Genomic DNA, 13,542 nt, shown 5'->3' with positions numbered 1-13,542 from the left:
AGGAACAACTTTGTTGATGAATAAAGCAACCCGAAAGCACCGACAGGCGGGGCGGGAATGTAAATTAGAACCCTGCCACTGTGGTGACTTTCCACTGGAATTTCGCATGAACAATGGCGTCTGCACATGTCCGAAGCGGTCCGGTAAAGGTGGGGTCATGGACCAGCATGCGATCAATATCAGTGACTTATGATTTTTTCGCTTTCCTCTCAGCTAACGCAACCCACTCGTCAGGATCAATTATCCTGCTGCGCGGCGTTCGGGGGAAAACCAAGCGCACAATACGCAGTGAAGTACGGTCGACAGCGTCTAGCCAATGGCACCGGCTTCCGGCTTTCGAGTCGCGTCGCGGTCGCTTTGACAGCAAAGGTAATAATTAAAGCCCGAAGTCCCTCCCCCGGTTCCGTGTCGTCCGGTGCACAAAGGAAAAGGACTTTTGAACCGTACCATTAGACGGGTACGGAGTGGGACATTGGGTTTAGATTTCGCCTGGAAGGAGAGCTAAATTAGTAATTAAACTTCCGGTTCTTTTGGCTTTTCCCCCAGTTTGCTGCGTTGATTCTGCAACTGCGCAAACGGATTGAATTTCATGCGAGCCGCAGAAGGGATTGGGATTTGCGTCGGGTGTGTACCGTTCACCTGCAGGAATGTGCAGGGTGTGTACCTGTGTGACGGGACGAGCAAAGGCAACGATCCGATCAAACAGCGGTTGACTCGAACCGAATTTCAAGCTGTTCCAATATTGAACCCATTTTGTTTGTCCACCGAAACCTCCGGGACGCGGTGTTTGAGCATGAAGGTGATGGATTAATGGTGGCGTTTGATGCAACTGCAACACTGCGACAATGTTTGCAGTGGTGAGCATGTGCAACGGCGTAGAGCGTCTTCAATCGATTACATTCAGATGTCTTTCGGGTGATATGCATTTTATGGTACTGCATTAATCGTTGCCGGTAACATCACGTGTCAGTGTGAAAGGTGTGTCATGGTTTATAGCAAACAAATACCTGAACAGATGCTATTGGACAGTTCAAACTGTTAAAAGAAGTGCCTCACGTACCCCACTGCAGTAAACCTCAAAGTGTACATTCGTTTCGTGGGTAATCGAAGGGAAACTAGAATGAAATTTCTATTCAAAGGGTCAAAATGACAGTTAAGATATTTTCCCATGAAGCAGTGATCAGTTGCGTGGATTCTATTGAGTTTATTGTGTTTGCAAAAATAATACGATTTGAACCCATCGCCAGAAGGGTTGACGTTAAGAGATTGTTCTCTACTGAGAGGATTTGAAGTGTACTTGAGTTTGATTATTGGTGATGCCATATTTCGGGTATTGGGATTGCAATGATTGTATCATTTAAAAGAGGTTTAAACGAACATCGGAATGACATATTGTTTCATCCCTTGAAGTGTCATCGAAGTTCAATCGATCCTTCAGAGACATAAATCGTACATCATGTTCACACAAAAGACTTAACATCAAGGTCATAATATTTCTCAAAAAGCGATCCGCTCCTTCATATTTCTCACTCAAATAAATGAGTCCAATTTTTCTCCAGTTTTCCATAAACTAGGCGACGGCCCCTGTAGCAAACAAACCATTGCACACGATCTAAACAGACATTTGTCTGATCAAATTAAAATAAATTAACAACACCACTGCGGCAACGACGAGCAAGAGGGAAAGCGGACAACATTCACAGGCTCACGATCACCATCTGTGACGATGGGACAATTAATTTTCACATCGTTTCCATTCGCTCTGTGGGCTTGCGTCGGTGGGAGAGGCGGTAAAATAGTAAAAAAAAGGAAAACACTTCCAAGGTGTAAATTAGCCTGCACTATCGTAAACATTTATCACCGTCATCGGTTGGCTTCTATCCAGGAAAAAAAAAAATCCTCCCAATATGAGCGTGCGTGAGGGTGTGGAATCTCTCCGGCAAGCCATGCTTAAGCCCACCCTGCCTATAGAACTCTACGGCACACCGGGTGTCTGAGAACGGAAAAAACGGAGAGAAAGTAATTGCACCACGCACACGACTCGCGCGGGAAAAAGTGATGTTTGTTTATAACCTTTTAATACGATCAGATTATGAAGGCGCCCTACGACGCGATGTCGGCCATATTTTAGGCCCCAGCGCGCTCAGCCCAGTGCGTGATAAATTCTTTCCGATCACCTCCGATGATCTGCTTGCGGAAGATCAGGGCCGTTGCAGTTGCTTTGTGGGGACAGATTTTTCAACGCCAGTCCAGTCCCTCGTGAAGGGCCGGAAAGTCACCAAAAGCCGTGCTCCGACTGGGGGAAGCGTGCTGTCACACGTACGTCACCGGAGGGTCTTAACATGTATATTTTCATCCTCCCTCATCAACTTGATGGTTCGGTCTGGCTGTGTGTGTGTGTGTGTGTTGAAGTGTTTTATTTATTTTTATATCACTCGATCACTTCTGGGGGTGACGATCGATCTTCCTCTCGAATTACTTTATGAGCCACACGGTGCCACGGAGGACCGTTCTTGTGGTGGTGGCCGCTCGCCACGCCAGAGTGCCGCTCCAGCCAGGTTTCCCGAGACCTTGCGGACATGTTAATCTCTGCCGCATTGCTGACATGCACACGTGTCCAAAGATGACGCCGTTTTGCGGCGGTGTATTGTTTCAGGCTCACTCTCTCGTTACTTGCTTTCGCGTGCGTTGCGTGCCACACGAGATCGACATATTAGGTGTGTGTGTGTGTCTGTGTTTGGGTGGAGGGAGTGTAAGTGTTTCTTTGCACGAGAAGAAAAGTACAGCAACCAGAGGAGACTCCAGTATCTTCCACCCAGCCGAGGAAAAAAACCCTCTTTCAGTGCGGAAATGTGTCGATAAATTTCGTTCACCCTCTCCACCAAGGTTCCGCTTCCGCTCGAGTCCACCCGACGGCCCGGGAAAACCGAACCTGATGGTTTCATATTTAAAAAACAATTTTCTATTTTAATAGCGGCGTCAACAACTATTAAACGGCTTCGACGCTCGTATATTCCGGTGCCCGGGAGTGGGAAAGATTTATACGCCTCCTTCTGCTCGTAACAGCTTAAGGTCGGTTCCGGTTTCATAAATGTCAGCACCTCGCGCAATGTCAGCCCTGTCGACAGGCGGCGTTTAAGATATCCGCTGCTTCTCGTTTTATGTGGACCATGAGGACTGGAAGACTCAATTTTCCACGAATTTTCATCCTTAGCATAATGGGAAAACAATCGAAAGTCTAGCTTAGGTTTAGACAGGGCCTGTCCAATGCCACGAGCGCGGTGTCATCCGGGCATCGTTTTAAGTGAAGGGAAGTAAGCATTAAAACAACAAATTGTTACCGCGCGAGACAGGATAAGCCGTCACAATTTTATAGGAATTTAAGGCATCGCCACACTCACGCAAACACACTCTGAAGTACAAATTGCGTTTGGTTGGAGTTTCAATGAAGTTAAGGGCGAGCAATTTGGTACCGCTCGGTTGGGTATCGCGTGTCATAAAGGTGTACAAATTGACAGAGCGCTCTCCTACGGGCTACGACAGTGAAGTGTGTACGCCTTTGTTCAATACACCACTGGACATCGTCTAGAATTTCCTCCCAAAAAGGCTATTTTGATAGATGTCCTTTTGCCCGCGTTCAATGAGATGTCCGGAGCGCGTTGACAGAAGCGTGCACGCTCGGTCTACTGTCCAGTTGGGTTTTATGGGTGTAACAAAACCCGGCCACATTCTCGGCAATTCTTGAGCAAACAAACGGTTGTAAGCACGTGCAGCGAGTCCCATTTCGGGGCAAGGGGGACAACAAAGGATCGATCGGTTAAGCGAAAGATCGCATCTTGGCTGGATTGCATCTTCGATTGAAAAACTTATCGAAAACGCTAGACCCAAAAAAGGTGTTCGTCGTGGTCGAACAATAAAAGCAGGGAAAAAGGTAGGAGGAGGATCCTTTTTCAACACCGATCACCGTAAACACGGTAAGCGACATTAAAGCTTCTTCACTTTTTTCTCAATATTCCGTATCTAGTTGATACCTTACCGATAGTTGTCGGTGCCCTACCTATCAACCTGCACTGCGAAGAGAACTGTCAAATCGAACCGTTTTTCAACCTTTTCATTCAGTTGCAGCTTTCATTTTTTTTTTGTGTGTCTTCTTTATCTCTCTCTCTCTCTCTCTCTCTCTCTCGCTCGTCCCAATCCCGCACACGTGCACACGGTTTTATAAACTCATTTATTTATTAAAAGTTGAAAGAAATCACGACACCGGCGGCAACGAAACATCTGCCGGTCCGCCGGGGTGGTTTTCCTTCAGCCGTCTAGCGGCAGGCTAGTCTGCATCCTTTTGCTGCTGCTGCTTTCAGGTTATTCCGTTCCACCAGTTCTGCCTTTTGCTGTTTTCGCCTGCCAAGATGCTCGTCCAGCGGTGGAAGATGCTGCACAAGAAACGCAACGAAATCGAAACCGGTAAGGAACCGACCTGCACCATCGCGTACGTACGCGTGCGCGCCAACATTGCATCGGGCCCGGTGTGGTGCATGGGGTGTTTCCTTAAAAGAGGACAAGGATCGGGACTGATCTTCAAGAACGGGAAGAGGTTTTGCTGCAGCTGCACAGGGCTAGACGAAGGACTGGCTGTGCGCACATTGAACCGGGGCCCTTTTGTTCGCGAGTATGATATTAAATCGACAGCGGTAAGCTTTTGCGTCACGGTACAGATCCGAGGGACGTCGCTTTCTGGATGTGGCGGGTTTTATGAGGGAGTGTCATATAGCCGACCACCATGAACAATGAGTTTGCGTTCGATGCGTTCAATGTTTGACGTATGATTTTTGATTTTATAGATTGGACTTGCCCGGTAAATGCTTGCGTGTGTGTGTGTGTGGTTGGGTTCCTTCTCACCTTTCGTTTGGTGCTTCTAAACTGGTAATTGTCTGTCTTCTAGGAGGTTGTAAGGTTCTATCGAATCTTGCGCTCATCTCACATTGATATAAGAGTATTAGTCAAGTAAAGAACTTCAAACGAGTCAGCACTTGGACTCAGCAACAGCAACACATTAAGTTTCGCCGTTTCTAAGTTTCCATTGAATACATTGACACTTTTCTACGTTCGTTTAAGATATCGATGAACCATCAACTAGATCTTCCTCCAATAATAGCATCAAAAAAGATCTTTGAAAAGATGCGCCGTAAAACTTAAGATCTTGCATATATGAGTCGTATGCTTTGGCGTCCAAGATCCAGACAAACCCGATCTTATCATCTCATTAAAAGCTGCACGTGCACGTCTAGCGAGCGTTGCTGTTGGCAGCTTTAACCACGCCAGCACGATCACCCGACGAAAGCCACCAGTCACGACTACTACTGCCGCTTGCCAATTCCTGCGGTCTGCATCCCACAACACCAGGCCCTGGCGCCCTGGATACATGTTGGGCGCCCACCCCCTTCCCGGGTCCCGGGATTCTATGCGCAAAAATTAATTACCAAGCCGATGTGAGCGATTTCGCGTGTGAAGTTTATTGTTTTCCATTAAGGCGTACGTACGACACTGGTGTGCGCTCGCGCGCGTCGAGAGAAGGTTGCCCAACCCACCAAACCGGGTGCCCGGGCGCGCAAGTGCTATCGGTTTGATCGATCGATGGCGTCTCGAAACCAGAGTTGGGAGGGGGGATACTACTGTTCCGTCACCAAACCGTTCCATAGAGCAGCAACCGCAGCACTCATGTTCGTAGTGTGGACCGCGGAGTTTGGTGCAGCGGTGCTATACGCGCACCCAGTGCACCGGCTCTAATTATTTAATCGTGGTCCAAATAATGGGGCTACTGTACTGCCTTTTTGCCTCTGTTATTCGGGATTAGGGCCCGTTTTTTCTGATTAGGCTACGGGCTACCGTCGCACCCGGCAGGCAACAGAACGGCCAAATATTCCTTTCTAAATCCATAACTCATGCCCGCAGTCGTCGTCGTCGTCGTAGTCACCGTAGTCCACCGAAGGAGTTTCACACTTCAGCAAACCACAAAACCGCCGGATTTTCTTCCCCACTCTCGCTTGGCCGGGTGAATTATGAAACATTTCACAACAACCGACGGGACCCGGTAATGGGCTGAAAATTGTCCAACCAAATTGTAGGATACAAACTCCGAGAGACCTTCCGCAGTGGCCGGGGTGGTTGGCAGCAGACAGGAAGGTGTTAGAATAAATAATGTAGCGCGATTTATCTTCCGCAACGGTGGAGTTTTGCGCTCCCGAAAGGGCCAATTGTTTGCGTTGATGACTGGCAGTGAACTGTTTGTCTAGCCGTGACCATCATCGCGCACGGTAGTTAAGAGGATCGGTGTACAGTGTTGATGCGATCCATCGACTCGGTTTCATAATCTCGCCAGAACTCCAATTAGTGGAGTCGTCTTGGTGGTTTGACTTGCCCACGGAAAACCCCTGCACGTCGGAAGCGACTTCTAATGTCCAGACAGTCGGCATTCTCACGCTTCCTGTGGCAGACAGATCCTGCCAACAGAGCGGGCTGATGCGCGTGACGACATCGTGATCATAAATCAAAGCCACATGACTCATCATCCGGAGCAGGCTAATGATGATGATGATGACGTCGAATACTGTCACTCACCGCGAATAATGCGCAAGAAAGGGTCGCCTTACTGTTCGCGACCTGCTTTTTGTTGTTGTTGTTGGTTCTCGGTGAAAGGTTGCCGTTGATGAAGATGACCCAAATTTCATGCATATTCTGGTACGGTGAGTTACTCGTTGATCCGCTGAACCTGCCCGGGACCATCATCGCTCCCTAGGAAAGTTCTTAATGAACCAAGAGGTCCTGGAACGCGTGAAAACTCTGAAGTAAGACGGCGATAAAGGGGTGCATCTTCAAGTAAATCCAAAAACTTCTAACGTGAAAACTCCTGAAGGATTGATCGGCATCGGGATATGTAAATCAAGGGACTCTCCGTATACAGGATGACGCAGCACAAACGCCCATGTTCCCGCAAAAGTGGATCGAATGATATTAAGCGCGTAATTTTTACCGATTTTCAACTCGATCCCTTTTTTCATCGGGATGGTATGATGATGTGCTTTTGCTGCAACCGTTACTAATGTGAGAGTGTTAGAAATACACCAACAGAAGATAGACATGTTATGCCAAAATGTGTGAGAGACTCAACGATTGTGGCGCCTTCGGAGCAACGGGGTGCCTGACCACGCTCCCTTATCCCACCTTCGCTGTCTGTTAATGAGGTTCCGTTTAGTCAGCAATATGCACCATATTAAGATAAACATTTTGTAAACAAGCCCGAAAACAACGGTACCAAGCGCAAGATAACTCTACAGCTTTGAGCAGGTAGAACTCATCGCACGAAACAAAAAAAGGTGCAAAAAGGTGCTCGACCCAAAGATCCTGCCTTATCTCCAGACGATATCGCGTGTCTACATTTTTGCTGCTCGGTACAGCCTACGCGCCGTGGCTCTTTCTCAGCACGTGCGCTGAGGTGAAGGATTTTCTCCGGCGCAGGCCATTGCTTGCAACGAAAACAGTCCGTCCGGTGGCGTCTTCCTACCAAACGGGATGAGCGATGGTAGCGAGCTGGCCCAACGCGACTATGGCCCTGTAACCCTAACGGCACACGAAAAACGAGAAAAGGCGTGTTAATATTTATTTCTGAGAAAAACAGCAAATAAAATCGACGTTTTATTTCATCTCCACACGGCAGCGTGCAACGCTGGACCCGATGCGAGGTCGTCCCCAAGGGATGGCACAATATAGCTCTGCATTAACAAGGGATTTTTATGACGAGTTGGTGGTTGTCGATCGTTTGGTTTTGGAGGGAGCGAGGGAGTTATACACGGTATTGGGAAGGGGTCGTGTAATGAGCAGATACACGAACCGATCGGGAAAAGAGTTCGTTGCAACAGTTCGTTTGACCCTAGGGCGAGGTGTATTGTTCCGATTACTGGGTGGGTGAGTAAGTGGTGCCTTTTGGGGGAGAAAGAGTTTTTAATTTATGACCAACACAGGAAGCTATTTGTCGCGATCGTAGAAGTGTTAGGGTCGTGGGGGTTGTTGGAGTAGCTACAAAATACGAGCTTTTAATAGAATGAACGTTATGAAACGATTTTAGAGATTTATGATGAGCGGTGGTAAAATGGTTTAAACATAAGAGTAAATTTAGAAAAAGAAAACATCAGATATCAATATCAAATCTTATGTTATCAGCTTGAAATTCTGTCAGCTTACTACAAGCCTGTTACCATGGCTTTCTTCGACGTGGAATTAAAGCAAGGGCGATAACCGTTACTTAGGGGTCGTATAGATGTTTTGTAAACAAACATCTTGTTTACCATGTACTAATTAGGCACGGGTTCTGGATAAACCTAGCATCAACACTCTAAAAACAAGTTGTAAAACAGTTTTTGAACAGTAGCAAATCTTCTCTTACCACAAGCAAACAGGTGGTCCTTTCGTGTCAACCATGTACCAACTTCTGAGATCCGTCCTGCCAGTGCTGCTAATTGCAGCATCAGTTCCCCACATCTGCAGTGGCGATAAAATGGACGATAGTAATTCCGGCAACCTGATTGTGGGCGGCTTCGTGGTCAGCATCGATCAGGTCCCATACCAAGCGGCCGTTATCTATAACGGAAAGTTCAGCTGCGGTGGGAGCATTATCGGGCCACGCTGGATTCTGACGGCTTTGCACTGTATCCAAACGATGGAACCGTCTGAGTATCAAATCGTGGTCGGCACCGATGACCCCGAGAATGGCACCAAGCTGCAGGTGGAGAATATGTTCGCACCTCCATTCCTTATCAATGGCAGCGTGTTCGACATTGCATTGGTGATGCTGCGCAAACGTTTGGAGTACAATGAAAAGGTACAGTGTTTGCCGTTGTTGAAATCGATCGAAGAGATTGCCGTGGGGAAGCCGGTGGTCATCTCTGGATTTGGATCCACAGAGGAAGGAGGCTATGAGACGGTGCTGAAGGCGGCAAACGTCAACATACTACCGTTGGAGGAGTGCGTAAAGGCGTACGGTCTGCTGATCCACGAGCATATGTTCTGTGCGGGGTACAGGGAAGGTCAGGTGGACACTTGCCAGGGTGATTCGGGCGGACCGCTGGTGCTGGATAGTAAGCTGGCCGGTGTTATTTTCTATGGGGAAGGATGCGCAAGAGAGCACTATCCCGGTGTGTACATGTCGGTACCGTGGTTTTACGATTGGATCGTTAATACGGTACGCGAAGCGCCAAGTGCTGAAGGTAAGAAGCTTTGTGATCCTTCAAAATAGCTCTACTGGCCTAGGTGGTAGAGGGTGGTTTGGTATGTAAAGATTTCTACCTTTGACTGTAAATGATGACAAGATTAATGAATTAGAATAAAAAAGTGCAAACAATCAAATGAAAAAGGTATATTTCTGTAAGACATAGAGAGTTTCTAGCAAAAATATAATTTTTGTTTCAAAGTACACTTTACAATTTATTTCTAAGTTCACGCTTAACCTAGGTCACGAGCGTTCACTTGTTTTATTTACCGTGTTACGATTGGATCCAGTTTTTGCCCGAACGCTGGAACTACGTCACATCAGCTCCGGAGCATTCACTCTTCCTCAATTTCAATTTTTCTTACCAGTAGTGCACTTATACCGAACGTTAACGTTCGTAAAGCTTACTTCGCTCCAAAACCTACTGAGAAAAACCTTCCTGGGCGTAGTTTTGGCAGTCATTTCACTCCCAATCGGGCACTTCCTCAAGCCCGACGACAATAGCACCGCCAACATGGTAGTGGGAGGCTTCCAGGTGGGCATTGAAACGGTGCCCTATCAGGTGGCCATTTTCTACGCAGGAGAGCTACTGTGCGGTGGAAGCATTATCGGACTGCACTGGGTGTTAACGTCCTACCACTGCGTCAGCACGCGCATTCCATCCGACTATGGCATTGTGGTTGGCGTCACGAACCCTGAAGCTGATGGTAGGAAGATACATGTGGAGGACTTCATTTTCCCCGCGGTGACAGAGAGTGATAAAACCTACGATATAGCGTTGGTGAAGTTGAACCAAAGTTTGGTATACAGTGAAGCAGTGCAGTGTATTCCACTGCTATCAGTGCATGATGCCATTGGTCCCGGAAAACCGGCGTACATCTCTGGCTTTGGATTCACGCAGGACGGAGGGGCTGAAACTCAGTTAAAGATCGCCACCATCCAAGTGCTTCCATGGCAAACCTGTCAGGAGGCTTACCCTTCCCTGATGCGGAAGTATTTGCTGTGTGCCGGGGTAACGGAAGGTCAGGTTGACGCTTGCCAGGGTGACTCGGGCGGGCCACTGGTCGTGGACGGTCAGCTGGCCGGTATTGTGTTTTTTGGGAAAGGTTGTGCGGATCCTAACCATCCCGGTGTGTACATATCGGTACCGTGGTTCTACGATTGGATAGTTGATGCGGCACGCAACCAGTCGAATGCTGAAAATCGAGAGCTTTGTACTGCATCAAAACAGGCATTATGAACGATCGAACGAGTTTCCAATTGATGCATAATAAATTTGAATTGTAATGTATAAAATTGTGTCCTTTAAATACATCCAGCATTGTAATCGTGGTCATATGTAATCTCTTCTGAGTAATCGAGCACATTATCTTCCTAGTCCCATTGAAATGGCTGTTAGCATGACTTTGCCACGCAAATTCAATGAAGTTCAGGTTTATAGATTTAACTCAGCTCGGGAAGCTTCATTTTGTATGGCCTAGAATTGGCGAAAACAAATAGCTTGTTTACCACTTAAAAATTGTTCCATTTTCCGTACGAATGCTGGAACAACATCAAATCTGTACGCATCAGTAGGTACGCCAAATCGCTCACAAAAACCATTTAAATGCTGAACGCTTTCTTTCAAACATTATCATTCGTTGTATTCCTTTCGTTCAAGTAACATGGGCGCTCTAAGGCAAGCCGGCCTGTTGGTCGTGATGTTGGCAGCAGTAGTGCTTCCATTCACCTGTGCTCAAAAGCTGAAGGATAAAGACTGGAGCAACATGATAGTGGGTGGTATGAAGGTGGAAATTGAAGCAGTACCTTACCAGGCGGCAATGTTGTTCTCGGAATCGGTGGAATGTGGGGGAAGCATTATCGGACCGCACTGGATTGTAACGTCGCGCCACTGCATCAACCAGCACGAACCGGTCAACTATGCATTTGCAGTCGGCAGCACCGACCCATACAAGGGCAAAATAGTAAAGGTGGAGAAGTTCTTTGTTCCTCCGGAATCGTCGAACGATGATACATACGATATAGCGTTGGCGAAGCTGACAGAATCTTTGCAGTACAGTAAATCAGTGCAGTGTATTCCGCTACTATCGTCGAAGGATGCAATCGTCCCTGGAAAACAGGCGTACATCTCTGGCTTTGGAGTCACAGAGGAGAACAATGCTGAAGTGTTAAAGGCCGCCACCATCGAAGTGCTACCGTGGCAAACCTGTCAGCAAGTTTATCCTGATGTGATGCGCGAGTTTATGCTGTGTGCCGGGATTTTGGCTGGTGGGGTGGACTCGTGCCAGGGTGACTCGGGTGGCCCGTTGGTGCTGGATAACCAGCTGGCTGGAGTGGTCTTCTATGGGATAGGTTGCGGGGAACCAAACCATCCGGGTGCGTACATATCGGTACCGTGGTTCTACGATTGGATTGTTGGCATAGTAAGCAATCAGTTAAGTGCTGAAGAACAAGAGCTTTGTAGCGCAACGCAATAGGAAAAATAAAATATTGAAGTCTAGAGAGAGTTTTTATTGATTTTTTAAGGATTTGCTAAGGATGAAACTATACCTCTTTCTATATACGGGCGCCATAGCGACACATTTACGATACGGAAAACGACGATCGCAACAGGCAAGAAATGCAGATCCATGTTTAAAAATTATTAAAATTATAGTGTTATTGTTTTATACATAATTAAGTATACTTTTAACATTAGTCAGTGCAAATTATGATCTTCAATTACATCTAGAATGTTAATCGTGATGTTATGCATCCTTTTAGACGTCACCCAGGTTGTGATGTTTAATTTCGTGTGATCAAGAACTTGCGAAAACAAAAAGCTTATTTAGGGTTACCAGTTCAGACCTATCGTCATATAACGACGTACCATGAATCAAGAAGCCAAAATCGATTAGATACAACGATATTCACTGCAAAGTACATACGAGGACGCATGAAAAATTTAACATTGCATCGGAAGTAATCGCACCATACAGGATGGCAGTTGGATCTATAATTGGATTGTTGACGAGGTACGTAGCCAATCGGAGACTGCAGAAAGGGAACTTTGTGAATCATAAAAACAATTTTCATGAATTGTGTAGTTCTTGTAGGGGAAAGCGGGGCAAAATGGGCATGTGGGGCAAAATGGGCACCCTCTATTTAAGCATTATTTGACTACAAAGATACTTTCCAATGCTCAAAATGTATTCATTAGAGTGTTATATGAACACCATGTAAGTTTCATAACCCTTACATAACAAATAACTAAGAAAAATGCAAAATAAGGTTTAGCAGCATATTGATGTAATTTTTGCCACTTCGAAAATAAGCTTAAACGTGTGTCACAGGGATGCGTTGAAGTTTTTAATGATATATTTTTAATGATATGATATTTCTTTACAATTTGTCTGAAGCAATCAAGGCGATTGAATTCGTATTTTTACTAATATAACAAAAAATACAAAAATGCTACACGTGGGGCAAAATGGGCAGTTACTCTTGGGGCAAAATGGGCAGATGCTTTTGACATACGGCGCTTGGTGAGGCTATGGTGTTGTATTTGTCGCCTCAATAATGATAACAGGCACAGCTTCAAAACATTCGATTTTGTAGATTTAAACGTGTAAAAACTGTTATAATTTTGATAACATATTTTTGGAAGAATTTTAAGGGCTTTTCTGACCAGCAAATTAAAAGAAAGAACGAAAAATACATTTCACGAAACGTGCGCAAAAGCATAGACCATTACCTAAGCGCAGTTGTTGTGGCCCATATTGCCCCAGTGTTTTGACGTTTCACAGTTTGTTTACATATGCCCATTTTGCCCCAGGGCTATGCCCATTTTACCCCGTGTGTCAAAATAGCTTCTCGTAAAACATCAACTTTTATTTTACATTATTTTATTGTTTTTAAGTTGTTTTCATTCTATGTGGCAATTTTAATCCATAGATAAATGGTGGAGGCATACAATAATGAAAGAAAAATTGTGTTTTGTGGCATATTCAAAGGAATATTCAGTAAACTGCTTAACATGCCCATTTTGCCCCGCTTTCCCCTACTTCTTCATTTACTTCCGTCTGGATTGGTGTGTAAACTTTAAAATAAATACTGCTATTGCAGACTTGTGTTATTAAATATTTGTAAATACGCCGATTGAAATATTAGACTGTTCATCGAATATCATATCATCGAAGGGAGAGATGCTGTCGTGTATAATCTGTAGCCTGTTCAAACGAGATTATCATGTTGTTATCGGCCATTGCAATTGCTTTGATACCCAATCTGAATGTTACTCTTGA

At 45.9% G+C, this 13,542-nt stretch overlaps 3 protein-coding genes across 3 annotated transcripts; all 3 read left to right on the top strand.

The window, feature by feature from the left end:
* The first annotated feature begins 8,413 nt into the window (after positions 1-8,413).
* On the top strand, positions 8,414-9,407 carry LOC120904404 (trypsin-1-like). The gene has a single exon (XM_040314358.1). The coding sequence runs from the start codon at positions 8,471-8,473 to the stop codon at positions 9,284-9,286; it is 816 nt and encodes a 271-aa protein (XP_040170292.1). The 5' UTR covers positions 8,414-8,470; the 3' UTR covers positions 9,287-9,407.
* A 207-nt stretch (positions 9,408-9,614) lies between these two features.
* On the top strand, positions 9,615-10,550 carry LOC120903948 (trypsin-2-like). Its single transcript, XM_040313633.1, has one exon. The coding sequence runs from the start codon at positions 9,774-9,776 to the stop codon at positions 10,497-10,499; it is 726 nt and encodes a 241-aa protein (XP_040169567.1). The 5' UTR covers positions 9,615-9,773; the 3' UTR covers positions 10,500-10,550.
* Positions 10,551-10,881: 331 nt separating this feature from the next.
* LOC120903947 (trypsin 3A1-like) lies at positions 10,882-11,763 on the top strand. Its single transcript, XM_040313631.1, has one exon. It carries the CDS (start codon positions 10,924-10,926, stop codon positions 11,734-11,736), a length of 813 nt encoding a protein of 270 aa, XP_040169565.1. The 5' UTR covers positions 10,882-10,923; the 3' UTR covers positions 11,737-11,763.
* The last annotated feature ends 1,779 nt before the right edge of the window (positions 11,764-13,542 follow it).

The sequence above is a fragment of the Anopheles arabiensis genome, chromosome 3, assembly GCF_016920715.1.
Source record: "Anopheles arabiensis isolate DONGOLA chromosome 3, AaraD3, whole genome shotgun sequence".
NCBI classification, from domain to species: domain Eukaryota; kingdom Metazoa; phylum Arthropoda; class Insecta; order Diptera; family Culicidae; genus Anopheles; species Anopheles arabiensis.
Note: the sequence above shows the minus strand (reverse complement) of the source record. Positions and strands in the feature narration are given on the sequence as shown.

Excerpts from the sequence above, each read along its gene's own strand:
- LOC120904404 (XM_040314358.1), top strand. The coding sequence starts at position 8,471 with ATGTACCAACTTCTGAGATCCGTCCTGCCAGTGCTGCTAATTGCAGCA.
- LOC120903948 (XM_040313633.1), top strand. The coding sequence starts at position 9,774 with ATGGTAGTGGGAGGCTTCCAGGTGGGCATTGAAACGGTGCCCTATCAG.
- LOC120903947 (XM_040313631.1), top strand. The coding sequence starts at position 10,924 with ATGGGCGCTCTAAGGCAAGCCGGCCTGTTGGTCGTGATGTTGGCAGCA.